Raw genomic sequence first — 15,946 nt, forward strand, 5'->3', positions numbered from 1 at the left:
AACAAGCCTTTGTCAAGGTTTGTCAGGACTTCTTGCCGAAACGTTGGTAATAAAATAAACTTGCAAGAGAGTGTGCAGTTATATATTTTTCTTTTGAAAGTTTTTGTCCTAACTTGCACCTCCAATCTTAAGGTGTGCATTTACTCAAGTGTCTATCTAAAAGGAAAAAAATTACTATAAACACATCTACAACCAGATAAATTAGACAGGGTAGCTTGTGTATATCTTCGCCGCAGCCTTTCTGTGGCCTTGGTTGGAATACAGGTCTCACCATCTGCAAAAACACTGGGGAGAGGAACAAAAGTCCAAAGGAATATTTAAATTACACAAAAGCTGGAAAATATATGGTTAAATGATTAATGATTAGAAATTGTTCTGTGGATATCAATGGTTGCTTTTATGAACCATAAAAGAAAATAACAACAATATTAAAGTAAAGAAAACAAAAATAGTATCAGAGCAAAAATCATAGAATCTTTCTATCTATTAAAATAGTGAATTAAAGGAATTAAGGATGCTAGAAAGAGTTGAACCTGTTAACAATAATGTATTAGGGTTTTTTCTATGAAAGTTATCTAGTTACTGAACATTATAACCTAGGCCTTCCTTTTATCAACAAGGCACACAGGACACACACACAGACTTAAATGTCTCACACTGCTTACGTGAATATATTCTAAAAAGGCATATAGTATACGCAAAATTATTAAAATGGTAGGGATCTAAAATCAAACCCTTCATCAGTAAAACAGTTCAGCAGATTGACATAATAAGCTCCTAACTGGCCAGGTGAGGTCATAGGTCACAGCAAGCACACAACATAAATAACTTGGCATACCGTATGTCACGCAATTCAGACAGTCCTTAAAACTACCAATTTGATAATAATATAGACAAAACAATAAGCATAAAAAAATTATTCATTAAAATACTACTACTATGAACAACAACAATAATAATGATTTTTAATTAAAGAATATAAATGGTATAAAAAACATTGTATTGAAACAATATAGTGTAAAGATAGACAGATGAACAGACAGACAGACATACAGACAGACAAACAGATAGATAGATAGATAGACAGACAGACAGACAGACAGACAGACGGATGGACAGACAGACAGACAGATAGATGGACGGACAAACAAGCAGAGAAATAGATAGACAGACAGACAGACAGACAGACAGAGATAGATAGATAGATAGATAGATAGATAGATAGATAGATAGATAGATGGACGGACAGACAGACAGACAAACAAACAGACAGATAGATAGACAGACAGACAGACAAATAGATAGATAGACAGACAGACAGACAGACAGACAGACAGACAAAGCAGATAGATAGATAGATAGATAGATAGATTTACAGACAGACAGACAGATATACAGAGATAGATAGATAGAGGACGGATGGACGGACGGACGGACAGATGTACAGACAGACAGACAAACAAACAGACAGATAAACAGATAGATAGATAGACAGACTGACGGATGTACAGATAGATAGATGCTAATTTGATTAGTGACCTTGAATAGTGCAGAATATTAAATATTCTTCTTCATTTTATGTCATACAGATTGCTTATTTAGATTTTGAATCTAAGATTTTCAATTGTGAGCTCAGACTTTTGAACCCTACTGAATGTGTACACACATAATGCCTTTTAAACGGTAGTAAGTGACCTGTATGATACATGAGACAGTCACTGAAATTAAAGAGCCAACATCATAGCTCTTTACTGCCTCCCTGTGTTCATCAGAACAACTCACCTGTTCCCTAAATGTTTTACTGGTTTGACTACCCCTATGTCCATGTTTTGACTCGCAGTTATAATGGATTTGTTACTTGAATTATCATTATGACTTGCAAATCTCTGTTGGCTCAGAAGGCCCCTCAAAGCACGTCCCCTTTAAGAAAACTCCTGACGTCAGTGGGTGGGAATTGAGCGACGGACGCGCACGCGCCAACCGCGGCGGGTAAAATAAAAGCTGTTAGCGACCAACGGATAGCCCGTAGCAATCAAATAGCTTATTTTAACACGGCATTAAACTGGCGAATAAATATATTTTTAGCTGTTTATTAGCCTCATTCATTAAGTGTTGGTTTCAAAATTATTTTTTTGACAAATTTTATGCAAATTGAATATACTAACTTAACAGTTTATGAGCAAGCTAGCTTGTAAACAAACTACATACTCTTAAGGAACTACTCTATTAATTTGTATGATTGTATACATTTCTTATCTTGCACAACTGTAAAGTCTTCATGGAATGAGTTTTAATCGATAGAAACGTTCTTATTATATTTTTCTTTATTGGTTAAAAAGGATCAGCGCTGAAAATGAACTCTGTCTTGGTGAGTACTTGTGTATTTAAATCTGATAACAAAAGAAATACAAATGCTACCCTGGTGTCTATCTAACTAACAAGTTTTTTCGCTATATTGTGAAGATTGTGTGCTCTATTCATCTTTTTGTTTCAGGATGATCCAACACTTGAGAGGCATTTTAAAGGTCATAGAGATGCCATCACCAGTGTTGACTTCAACTCTAATATGAAACAAATAGGTATTTTGTTTTATATGCATCCTATGTCTTTCAGTCCATCATCCTGGTGATGCATATTATTGTGTATTAAACCCTGTATTCATCTATGCACATTTCTATGCATCATTCACTGTGATTTTATTTTTAATGTTTTTTATTTGATGAGTCAGAGTGGATAGTGAAACCAATAAGAGGCCATATTACAAGGGAACTCCATCAATACTGTTTAAAAAGCATCCCATAATGAACCTCATGAAGTTGGTTGAGAATGCACAGAGTGTGCAGAGCTGCAATCTAGGCCAAGGGTGGTTACTTTGAAGAAGCTAAAATTTATGATAGTTTTGATTTGTTTAACATCTTTTTTGGTCACTACATTTTCCCTTATTTCCATTTTTGTTATTGCTTAGTTTTAATGATGATTTTCCAGCCATTTCACAATCCTGGACAATTTTGTTAAGTCTCAAGTTTCCATAGTAGATTGTAAAATAGATTCCAGATTGCTCTTAACATGACTTGTTCTGTAAACCATCTTCAGGACTCGTTGACTAACATGAAAACTTTTTAGACCTCATTGACATGCTCTCTTTAAAATACAGCAAAATAGTGTTCTTTAATTTTATTTTTGTGTTAATTTCAGCTACTGGCTCCATGGACTCGTGTGTTATGATCTGGAATATGAAGCCTCAGATGAGGGCGTACAGATTTGTGGGACACAAGGATGCAGTGATGTCTGTTCAGTTTTCACCATCCGGTCATCTTGTGGCCTCAGCATCCAGAGATAAGACGGTCCGACTCTGGGTACCCAGTGTGTAAGTGATAAAGTCCCTATCCATGAAATCAAAATACTTCGTTGATGTAGCTAGAGGATGTGAAATGTGCACTATAATAGATCTGTCTGTCTGTCTATCTATCCATCTATCTACTATAGTGCACATTTCACATGGATGGGCACCACAACTGGTCTGAGAATGCTTCTTTATAAAGCTAGGCTGTTTTGACACAACTGCATTGTTGAATAATTGTTAAAAATGTGAAAAATGCATATTCACATTTATCACAACTGGTGCATGATTACATTTAGGGGTTGACAACTGGCAGAAAGACCATTAATAATGTCAAATCTATCTGGAATGTTATTTAAAGGTGCACTCAGTAATTGTTTTGTTCATGTTGCGCTGAAACCTAGCAGCTTAGATGCAGCATCATTCAAAACAAACATTTTCAGTTAGTGATGCCATAGTAGAAATGCACTCTTTTCCATCAGTCATTGCAAATATATTTCATGAGCAAAAGTATCTGCTAAAAGTGGAGTTACAGAGAAAAAGGGAGCAGTATTTGGCTGGTTATGTGATCTCAAGATGTTTGCGCCCATATGGCACCAGCACCATGTAAAATAAAAAGCCTTTTTAAAGTCACTGATATAACTGGAATCTTCATCTCATGTAATTGTACAATTCAATTCTTTATATGAGGGAAAAATTACTGAGTGCATCTTTAGATGTCCAGTGCACTTTTGCAATGTGAAATGTTGACAGTGGGAGGCAGCAAAAACTAAAAATTTTTGAGAATCTGCTGAATGCTACAGAGACTTTGAAAGGGGTTTCAGTCAAATAAAAATGTAGAGAAATCAGACATATTTTTATCCTATGTAGGTTTTAAGAAGTAATAATTGTTTAAAACTGTGTACAGTGGCAAGAAAATGTATGTGAACCCTTTGAAATTAGCTGGTTTTCTTTATTTAATTGGTCATAAAATGTGATATCATCAAAGTCACAAGTATTGACAAACACGATGAGCTTAAGCTAACAACACACAAACAATTATAATCTTTCATGTCTTTATTGAACACATCCCATTACATATTCACAGTGCTGTGGACAAAGTAAGTGAACCCTTGGATTTAATGACTGGTCGAGCCTCTTTTGGCAGCAATAACATCAACCAAGCATTTCCAGTAGCTGTGGAGTAGACCTGCACAACATTCAGATGGAATTTTGGACCATTCTTCCTTACAGAACTGTTCAGCTCATGGATGTCTGGTGTAAACGGCTCTTTTGAGGTCATTCCACAGCATCTCTATTGGGTTAAGGTCTGAGCTCTGACTGGGCCACTCCAAAAGTTGGATTTTCTTTTTTTGAAGCCGTTCTGTAGTGGATTTACTTAGATGTTTGGGTTCATTGTCCAGCTGCATCACTCAACTTCTACTGAGCTTCAGCTAACACACTGCAACCCTGACATTATCCTGTAGGATATCTTGATTAATTTTTCACTCGACGATGACAAGCGGTCCAGGCCCCTAAGCAGCAAAGCAGCCCCAAATCATGATGCTTCCTCCACCGTACTTCACCGTTGGGATGATGTTTTCATGTTGGTATACGGTGCACTTTTTACACCATACATAGTGCTGTGTGTTCTTCCCAAACAATTCAACCTTAGTTTCATCAAAAGACCAAGGTGGTCTTTGGCAAACTTCAGGTGCGCAGCAATGTTTTTGTTGGAAAGCAGTTGCTTCCTTTATGGTGTCCTGCCATGGACACTATGGCTGTTTAATGTTTTCCTTGAACAGAGATGTTAACCAGTTCCAGTGATTCCTTTAAGTCTTTAGCTGTCATTTTAGGGTTCTTTTTTTTTTTTTTTTACCTCATTGAGCATTCTGCTGTGTGCCATTTGAGTCATCTTGGCTGGACGGCCACTTGTAGTCACTTGTACGGAGAGTAGCCACAGTACTAAATCGTCTTCATTTATAGACAATTTGTCTAACTGTGGACAGATGAATACCTAAGCTCTTCAAGATAACTTTGTAAACCTTTCCAGCTTTATGCAAAGCAACAATAGTTGATCATAGTTATTCTGAAATCTCTTTTTTGCAAGGCATGGTCCATGTCAGCAGATGCTACTTGTGAATTGGCCTGTTTCAGTGACGTTTTTCCCCACAGCTGCCGTGTTTGTGACCATCAGCGGGAGGAAACAATGGCGTTGAATGGAAAAGAACCCGTAAAACGATATCAAGAAAAACCTAAAAAAAAGAACACTTTTGATCCATGCCAAGTCCCAGGAAAGGTGTATACAGGGTTGTGGTCAGCCCAAATATTGCCAAATTTAACTTTTGCCGACATTTAGATACATTTTATCCATTATTCATCTTTTTACACCGGCGAGTCTTGTGTGAGCGGAGAGTGCACACACCTACCGGCACATCGCCGGTATTATTTAGAAGATACAAATATTTGTGTTGTTTTCTGCTCTGATTTGGTTACAAAATTACAACACATTTGTGATGATCCAGTCTGTATGAATGTAAGAGCTGTTTTTAACTCATGAAGAATACACAGAAAGCAACAGAGACGTATTAGTGAATAAGACTAATATGTTTACATTGTAGTCTGGTGGTGTAAATAAAGTCTGTGCTTCATAATCTTGTTGTTTATTCACTAACATTAGTATATACACATTAAATATAGTATAAATTCACATTATAGTGCTTTTTATTTATTACAATGTGTTACAATTATAAAATACTGGGTGTTATGAATAACATTGTCCTATGTGCATTTCCAGTTTAATTGTATCTGAATCGATGATGTTATAAATATAATTGACAAGTGTACAGATAACTGACATGTCTGAATAAATGAGTAAAGACCCACAAGTGTTTTTATCCCCGCTCTCCCTCTTCATCACTGCTTAAATTAACTTGGAGAAATTAAGCTGTCACTTGAAAGATAAAACTTTATTAAAAGAAAAATCACATTTTGGCTCTGCTAATTAAACAGCAGTATCACCTTTTCATGATTTATAAATAGAAACAAAAACAAACAAAATAGCTGGCTTTTGACGCATAACACAGCGTAGCATGTTGAAAGTACATTCTCTGGTATATGGAATTTTGGTCACAAACATGGCAGCGAGGTCATACAGTGACGTCACATGAAACAGGACAATAGCAAACTCAAAATGTTTGAGTGCTTTTTACAAGTCAAAGTAGCTCTAACCCACACCTCCATTCTTGTTTCATTAATTGGATGCCAGGTTTGCCAACTCTTGACTCTAATTAGCTTTTGTTGAGGTCTTTAGTCTAAGGGTTCACTTACTTTCTCCATAGCATTGTGAATGCTTAATGGGATGTTTTCAAAAAAGACATGAACGATTATAATTGTGTGTTTTTAGCCTAAGCACATTGTGCTTTGTCTATACTTGTGACTTTAATGAAGATGAGATCACATTTTGTGACCAATTAATGCAGATAAACAGCTAATTCCAAAGGGTTCACATACTTTTTCTTGCCAATGTATGCATCATGTTGTGTCATCATGTTAGTTTTATCTCACTTGCCATTTCCACAAATGTCTGTTTAATTTTTATTGATGATATTAATTGTTTATCAGTCGCTAATATTGTTTATTGGCCAATATCAGAAAGCAAACCCACTGTTCTACCTGTGACTAATGGTCCCATAAGTCTTTTCTCTCATTCAGAGAGATGCTTGATGTGGGTGTTGTGAGTAAATAAATAACTAATTTAGAAAGCTTATAATCATGCTGTCTTAAAGCGCAGGGTGTCTGACCATGCATCGTTGGAGACACAGCTACCCTGATAGTACATGTACATTACCCAGATGTCTATTTGATGTGTGTGTTTACATCTAGAAGACGTATTTTTTACGTTGTTTGGTCATCTGCAATACGTCTATAAGAAGTATGTGAAGTATGTCTCTGATGTCAATAAGACATTCAGCAGATGTCTTTGAGATGTTTATGATTTAGAATGTTTGTAAATCTGATCTTTTTAAGATGTTAAGCAGATGTTAATTAGATTGTGATGCTTTTCAGATCAAAAAATCTAAAATGGACATCTCAGAGATTTACGTATGCTATCTAGGTAGTCTTTACCTGTGTAAACCAGACCCAGAAAGCACACGTACATCTCTGAGATGTCTGTTTTAGATATTTTCATCTGGAAAGCATCACAATCTCCCTCCCAAAAGAGAACTCCCTTCCATAACACACTATGGACATGTCTGATTGTATCAAACTTTCTATAGCTGATTATCTTTTACATTTAACCATTTAGCAGATGTTGGTGTACTTAATTTGTGATTTTCTTATTATTTCAGGAAAGGGGAATCTACAGTATTCCGAGCCCATACTGGAACAGTCCGCAGTGTGAGCTTTTCTCCTGATGGCCAGACCCTAGTCACCTCTTCTGATGACAAAACCATCAAAGTCTGGACTGTTCACCGGCAAAAGTTCCTCTTCTCCCTCAATCAGCACATCAACTGGGTCCGCTGTGCAAAGTTTGTATTTCCTGATACTCTTTGATCATGGAAAACCTAAAATTATCAGGGAATGTTCAATTTGTGATTTCCTGTCCTGAAGAAGCCATATTCTTAAATTGAATATACATTTTTGAATAAACAGATTTAAGTTAGACTCTGAATGTATGTGTGTGTATATATATATATATATATATATATAGCATTGGCAAGATAATTGCTCTTTGAGCCATTCCTGTGTTGAACCGCATTCTTATGAGATAACAACGTTTTGTTTTTTTTATCTTTATGCATGCATTTGTACACTTAAAATTATAATAGTTTAAATCTGTAAATTATGGTTGGTACCTGTATATACAAATGGAAATCTGCCCAGAAATCTCTATAAATTAATTATTAAAAATCCGATCCAGTAATCACAACAACTGGGAAAAGTCATGGAAATTCACCCAATTAAAAGCTTGTCTTTTTATTGTTTTAGACAAAATCATTTTGATAATCATTTCTTTACTAGTAGGTAAAATTAAGTTTTGAAGTTATCAATGAAAATAACTTTTTGCATTCATTTGTTTGTATTAAAGGGATAGTTCACCCAAAAACGAAACATTGGTCATCATTTACTCACTCTCTTGTATGGGAAAAAATAAGATGCAATTAAATTGAATGGGGACTTAGATTAACATTCTGTTGAACATCTCATTTTGTGTTTCACAGAGGACAATAAGTCAGACGGTTTTAGAATTTTCATTTTCAGGTGAACTGTCCCTTTAAGAACCCCAGGGGTAACATTAAAGGATTTATAGGCAAGGACGGACATGTGAGGATGGACGTGAAGACTCCTGCTTTTAAAGCAATAGTTCACCCAAAAATGAAAATTATGTATAGTTTTTTCAAATTTGTAGGACATTCTTTCTTCTGTGGAACACAAAAGGTACATTTTAAAGAAGTCTTCATTGACTATTTACTTTCATTGGTCATACTGAAAGTAAATAGTGACACTGGTCTTTCAAGCTTGAAAAAGGAAACCATAAAACCACAGTAAAGTAGTTATTACTCATGCACTATAATCCATGTCTTCTAAAGCCATGTGATCAATTTGTGATCAGGCTTAGCCAACGGACTAATACTTTTGTGATTCGGTGGTGACATAAAATTGTGGGACAGCATTTTTAAATATTTGTTATTGATATACACTGGCTGCCAGAAGTTTGGAATAATGTACAGATTTTGCTCTTATGGAAAGAAATTAATACTTTTATTCACCAAAGTGGCATTCAACTGATCACAATGTAGTCATTAATAACGTGAAAAATTACTATTACAATTTGAAAAAAATGTTAAGAACTTCTTAAACTACTTCAAAGAGTTCTCATCAAAAAATCCTCCACGTTTAGCAATGACAACTTTGCAGATCCTTGGCATTCTAGCTGTCAGTTTGTCCAGATACTCAGGTGACATTTCACCCCACACTTCCTGTTGCACTTGCCATAGATGTGGCTAACTTGTCGGGCACTTCTCACACACCTTACAGTCTAGCTGATCCCACAAAAGCTCAATGGGGTTAAGATCCATAACACTATTTTCCAATTATCTGTTGTCCAATGTCTGTGTTTCCTTGCCCACCTTTTCTTTTTGTTTTTCTGTTTCAAAATTGGCTTTTTCTTTGCAATTCTTCCCGTAAGGCCTGCACCTCTTTGTCTTCTCTTTACTGTTGTACATGAAACTGGTGTTGAGCGGGTAGAATTCAATGCAGCTGTCAGCTGAGGACATGTGAGGCATCTATTTGTCAAACTAGAGACTCTGATGTACTTATCCTCTTGTTTAGTTGTACATCTGGCCTTCCACATCTCTTTCTGTCCTTGTTAGAGCCAGTTGTCCTTTGTCTTTGAAGACTGTAGTGTAGACCTTTGTATGAAATCTTCAGTTTTTTGGCAGTTTCAAGCATTGTATAGCCTTCATTCCTCAAAACAATGATTGACTGATGAGTTTCAAGAGAAAGCTGTTTCTTTTTTGCCATTTCTGACCTAATATTGACCTTAAGACATGACAGTCTATTGCATACTGTGGCAACTCAATAACAAACACAAAGACAATGTTATGCTTAATTTAATGAACAAAATAGCTTTCAACTGTGTTTGATATATTGGCAAGTGATTTTCTAGTACCAAATGATCAATTTAGCATGAGTACTCAAGGATAAGGTGTTGGAGTGATGGCTGCTGGAAATGAGTGCTGTCTAGATTTGATCAAAAATGACTTTTTTCAAATAATGATGGTGCTGTTTTTTTACATCAGTAATGTCCTGACTATACTTTGTGATCAGTTGAATGCCACTTTGGTGAATTAAAGTGCCAATTTCCTTCCGAAACAGCAAAATCCTACATTATTCCAAACATTTGGCCACCAGTGTAATTAAATCCTCAGTAGAATCTATATCTTTTCATTAAAAAACTAAAATAAAAATGTTATTTAGATTAAATATTATTTTCATAAGACATTTAGGGGGTAAGGGTTTGGAACAGCCACTTCCTAATAGAAAGTACTCTACAAATTATGATTTTGTATATATTTAGGTTATTATTATCTCAATTAATGCCTTAGGTTTAAATAAATCATAATGTATTTTTATGAAATATCCAGTATCTGAATTATTTATTGTTTTTAAAAAGTTATTTTTATTGTGGGACCGCAGTTTGAACTAATTTGGTAAAATGGCCAATATATATTCATTTTCTTCACTAACACAGAATCAAAACTTATCGAAGGTTAACACGCCTTCAAGCTCAATTGTAATAGATGTCCCAAGTAGATATCAAGCATATCAGGCCCATTGTCTGACTGACCTGTTGCAAAAGAATCTGTTTCTGAGTTGAGTAGTGAATAATGGTGAAGTTTTATCTCATGTGTAGTTTAACCATCCTATAGGTTTTCATCTGATGGGCAATTGATTGTTTCTGCCAGTGATGATAAAACAGTGAAGCTGTGGGACAAGAACAGCAGAGAGTGCATTCATTCATTTTATGAGCACGGAGGGTGAGTGACGGACAGCACCACACCATGTATATAGTGGTGTACTAAATCTGGAAAACAGTAACAGAGAAACATCTTTTGCTGTCATTTTCAGATATGTGAATTATGCTGACTTTCACCCGAGCGGCACCTGTATTGCAGCTGCTAGTTCAGACAACACGGTGAAAGTCTGGGACATTCGCACCCACAAACTCCTGCAACACTATCAAGGTGAGAATCACTTTCACTGTAATTCTACAAGCTTTAGAATATGGTTTATAAACATATGCAAAATGATTTCAATCCCTCATTAGTGCAGAAGAGGATTTGTTACTTCCAGTACAAACTCAAAAATGAAAATTCTCTCATCATTTACTCTTACCCTCATGTCATCCCAGATGTGTATGACTTTCTTCTGCTGAACACAAACGAAGAATTTTGGAAGAAAAGCCAGTAATTCCAAATTCTTTGTCCACATTGATCGAGATGAAAATACTTTAGAGAGCTTTAATGTGGAAGGGTGAAGTTTATGCAGTATCTTGAATTACAAATGTCCATTTCTGATACACACTAAGAAGAGATACTTGCTATGTGCCCCATCCCAATGCATCTCTCCCTGCCATGCCACCTTGAGGTGTTCTGGCATGGGATAACATTCCCAATGAAAAAGCTTGTCATAGATAATAGATATATCATTTTGATGAAGGGACGGGTAAAAGTAATCCATTGGTCCACTTGGTCATTCGTCAGAAGAAAATGGGAAAGTCTCTGCAAACATTTTAAGAAGTGAGATACAGGTGGATTAAATTGTTGCTGCTACTGTTGGATTGAATAGACACATTTATTAATGAATAGGTCTTTGAATATACAAATGCTTTTACTATGCCATGTATGACACGTTTAGTCTGATAGAGAGGGAATTATTGAATGCTTAGCAGTCTGTGGTCCAAGAATGAAGCATGCATGCCATGTGAGGTGCTTCAGACTACTAGGTGTGTTCTATTCAGAAGTGATCATCCCTTTTTCTTATTCCCTTCAAAGACTTTACACTCCACTGTGAGAGCTTTAAAGGGCTAAAAAATAGTAACTCCTATAGGAAATTCTATTTGGAACAACCCTATAGGAAGGCTATCATGATTGATCTCTGTGACGAGGAGGAGGGCGTGGCCGGCGCTGAATCAGCGGGAGAGCGAGATAAAGGGGAGCCGGAGGCGCCAGTTTGAGAGAGAGAGACGCACGCAGCATTGTGTCTCTGTCCTTATGTTTTATGTTGTTTTAAGTTCATTTATATTATTAAAGTTTATGTTTATTTTTCAGCTGGTTCTCGCTGCCTCATTGAACTGTTACAGTGGTGCCGAATCCCGGGAGGGAAGCCACTGTAACAAATAAAGTATGGGCAAGGAGGAGGCGGGAACCGGCTGAACAGTAAACATAAAGTTTAATAAGCAACTCAACATAAAACAAACACAGACACACATGCAACGCGGCCACGTGCGTCTCTCTCGAACTGGCGCTTCCGGCTCCCCTTTATCTTGCTCTCCAGCTGATCAGCTGATTCAGCACCGGCCGGGCATCATCATGGCCCGGCCACGCCCTCCTCTTCGTCACACTCCTCCCCTGCCCGATTCAGTCTGGAGCGTCACCGGTCTGACCAACTCCCTCTCCATCTCTGGAGGAGAGATGCTGCCTTTCTGTCTCCCCTCGTCTCTCCCCCAGGTCCACCCTGCCTCCTGTGAACCTGGGGGAGAGGGAAAGGGTGAGCGGAGACACACACAAAGAGATAGAGAGAGAGAGAGAGAGAAGAACTTGCTCACCGGCTCCCGAATGCGCTGTTGCCTGGTCCTCAACCGTTCCTCCACCCTCTGGCGGACACCAGCTCGCTCCTTCCCCGACGGATGGCAGCGAGTCCTCCGGCCCTTGGCGGACGGAACCGCTCTTCCCCATCTTCGGGGGATGGCAGCAGTTCCTCCAGCTCTCAGCGGCCAACAGCGACCCCTCCATCCCCAGGCAGACGGCCGTGGCTGCTCCTCTGGCGGACAGCAGCGGAGAGGACTCTGCGACAGCGCATCCCTCCTCCCTGCCGGGTTTCGGCACCACTGTAACAGATAAAGGATGGGCAAGGAGGAGGCAGGAACCGGGTGAACAGTAAACATAAAGTTTAAAAAGAAACTCAACATAAAACAAACATGAACACACACACATGCAATGCGGCTGCGTGCGTCTCTCTCTCGAACTGGCGCCTCCCCTTTATCTGACTCTCCCGCTGATCAGCTGATTCAGCGCCGGCCGTGCATCATCACGGCCCGGCCATGCCCTCCTCCTAGTCACAGTCTCCTTTCAATGTGTTCTGCAAAGGCATCAGTTATGATGTTTGGAATGCAGACATTAATGTAAGTGCATTGGAACAGATTTAGGGTGAAGGGACTTTCTATTCTAAAGAGCATTTTATTGGACAACATTTCTCCAGTATTTTTGTCCATCATCAGTTTTTCTAAATCACTATTCTTGGAAGGGAGAGGCTGTAAATTTTGTCAACTTTTAGAAATGCACATACTGATGATCTTAAAGCAAACAAACATAAAAGCAACACAACCTTAATTTAGATTTTATGGGGTGTTTAGGTGAATACGAGACAACATGATGACTAAAATCAATTCAGGGGGCTTGGATAAGGCTGAAAAATAGTGAATTTTCTGTTTACATTTTGATAATATCATAGTGATTTCTGTAATTTTATCAAACGGGATTGAATGTTTTAGAATGAGACATACCAACTAATACCACAAAACATCGCAGAATTCATCAAATAAATTGCTAATACTTAATTATGTTGATGTCACTTTCAGGGCCACAATTTTCAGGTTTAGGAAAGGTGGGTTGTAAAGGTTTTAAAATGTTCTAAAATACTTTGTGTCAAAACCTAATACTAAAATTAATTCAAGGTCATTTATTTTATTTTAGTTAGTTTTGGAGTTAAGTAGCCTAAATTTATTAGTTTAGTTTAGTTTCAGTTTTCTAAATACTGTATGTTAGTTTGTATTTTTATTTAAGTTAATGAAAATGTTTCCATTTAAGTTTTCGTTAATAATAACACTTTTTTTTTTTCCAACTCTTAATTGAGACAAAGTTGGCATATCTTTTAACAATTCATGTGTCACCGCAGCACCATTTAAAACGAACTAGTGAAGGCAAAAAAGATGATTAAAAATAGGGGAGAAAAACAATGGTGACTAGTAAAAGCTTCTAAAACACACAAATTCCCTTATATAATAAAATAATATAATAATAATATAAATATAATCAAATTAAATTAAACCTAAAATCTTGGTGTTGATTTAAAAAGAAAAAAAAAATGAAAATACAAAAGCTCATGTTATGCATCAACTTCTCTCATCTAATTTTATCTTGTAATTCCTACAAAAATCTGCTGGGGGGCGTTTTATGCTAGCTGTTGAATGTCCATGTGGGTGATGTCGTTTGAAGTGCAAAGGCTATTTGCCCTCAGAGACTTTGTCTACAAGACAGAGAGAGATGTAGTCTTACCCATTTTATAGCTCTGCTTAGGGCTGTTTTGTGATACTTAAATGTGTACAGGAACAAAAATAAGATTTTCAGTGAAAACATGATTGAGACTTGGTTCACAATTCCATCATTACCATAATGCCATACAGACTTGCCTTAGCTGAGTTGTTTAATTCAGGATGAAGTATATATTTCTTGTCAATCGATTTGTTTACAAAAAAATTCCTGCATACTAGAAACATTGAAACAGTCCATGTGAATTTGTTTTAATGAATATCTAGGTCCATATTTAAATACAATAGCAGTGGATAGGGGCTTACATTAAAGTTAAAAAAGGACCCAAAAGTATCATGTGACTCCTACATCATATTACAAGTCTTCTGAAGGCATATGATAGGTTTTGGTGAGAACAACCTGAAATTTAAGTTATTTTTCATTGAAATGCTTGACGTCCATTGCAAGTTCTTGAGTGCTGTGAGAGAAGCTTGTTTACAGTGGCTCACGTGTTCATACAAGATCTGACGTTGTTAAGCCCTAAAAGTATTTCTTAAAAATAAAAATCACTTTCATGTTTTGATATCTAATGCACTGTGATTTGGTGTCTGTGTTCTCAGGGTCATTGTCATAGTAGTGGTGTGGTCAGTTGGGGTGAGATCTGTGACTGTGTATCTCTAGTGTGTAAAGTTTTTGTGTGGGCTGTTTCAGTTCATAGTGCAGTTGTGAATGAACTCTCCTTCCATCCATCTGGAAACTACCTAATCACGTCCTCCAACGACTCCACACTCAAGATCCTGGACTTACTGGAAGGACGACTGCTGTACACACTGCACGGTCATCAGGTATGACGCTGCATACAGAAACTGCCAAAATCATCAAGCTCGTTGCACCAAAACCAATTGATCCTTCACTAAGCTTGGCGTCAACTGAATTTTAGAGAACTCATCAGGATGGACGCATTCTTGCGTTAAAAAAGCTAGATGCAGTGCAACTAATATAACAGAACGTAGGTGTCTGTACAGACGCATTTTTAGAAGTTGACACAGCATCTTAAAAATTTGGCTTTCCTGTGCGAGACGCTGAAAAAAACAGCAAGTGGTGCAATGGACAAAGATATCCGTCAAGAGCATTTTTATATTGAAAAACTGCATATGTGGACCCATAAAACGAGTTTGGTGTGAACAGCCCCTTACTGCATAACTTAATTTTATTTAAAGAGAAATGGCAGGGAAAATTGGTTTGCAATGTCATAGAATATACTAATACTAAATTTTATTTGTACCACTTAATGAGCACATTTTACTGAAAACTGCGCTGTTCATGGAAATCTCCATTCACATTCTGTAAAACATGTCTGAGCAGCCAGCTAACCAAGAGCGTGGAGCTTAGAAAAGGGTTAATTCCACATATGGTGCTCCATGCTGCAATGCATCAATTTTAGATGATGCATAAAGTACATCTTTATGCATAACTGTTAATAAAGCACAGCTTGGGAAATATGCTGGGTAATCTTTGCTTGATGGATTAAAGCTATTTTGGTTTACTCATTTCATTCTATGTATGATGAATGAATTAATCACACCTCATT

The 15,946-nt window shown here is 37.1% G+C and overlaps 1 protein-coding gene across 5 annotated transcripts in view; it reads left to right on the forward strand.

The window, feature by feature from the left end:
- Positions 1–1,992: 1,992 nt before the first annotated feature.
- Positions 1,993–15,946, forward strand: part of LOC127425954 (POC1 centriolar protein homolog A-like) — a 127,157-nt gene continuing 113,203 nt past the window's right edge. For all 5 annotated transcript variants that reach the window (XM_051672329.1, XM_051672325.1, XM_051672328.1 and 2 more), the window contains exons 1-7: positions 1,993–2,368; positions 2,495–2,579; positions 3,196–3,367; positions 7,672–7,851; positions 10,756–10,863; positions 10,955–11,070; positions 15,067–15,200. In XM_051672329.1, coding sequence (XP_051528289.1) covers positions 2,354–2,368; positions 2,495–2,579; positions 3,196–3,367; positions 7,672–7,851; positions 10,756–10,863; positions 10,955–11,070; positions 15,067–15,200 — 810 coding nt within the window. In that variant the 5' untranslated portion in view covers positions 1,993–2,353. The remainder of the gene's footprint in view (positions 2,369–2,494; positions 2,580–3,195; positions 3,368–7,671; positions 7,852–10,755; positions 10,864–10,954; positions 11,071–15,066; positions 15,201–15,946) is intronic.

Source organism: Myxocyprinus asiaticus, chromosome 35 (genome assembly GCF_019703515.2).
Source record: "Myxocyprinus asiaticus isolate MX2 ecotype Aquarium Trade chromosome 35, UBuf_Myxa_2, whole genome shotgun sequence".
Classification (NCBI taxonomy): Eukaryota; Metazoa; Chordata; class Actinopteri; order Cypriniformes; family Catostomidae; genus Myxocyprinus; species Myxocyprinus asiaticus.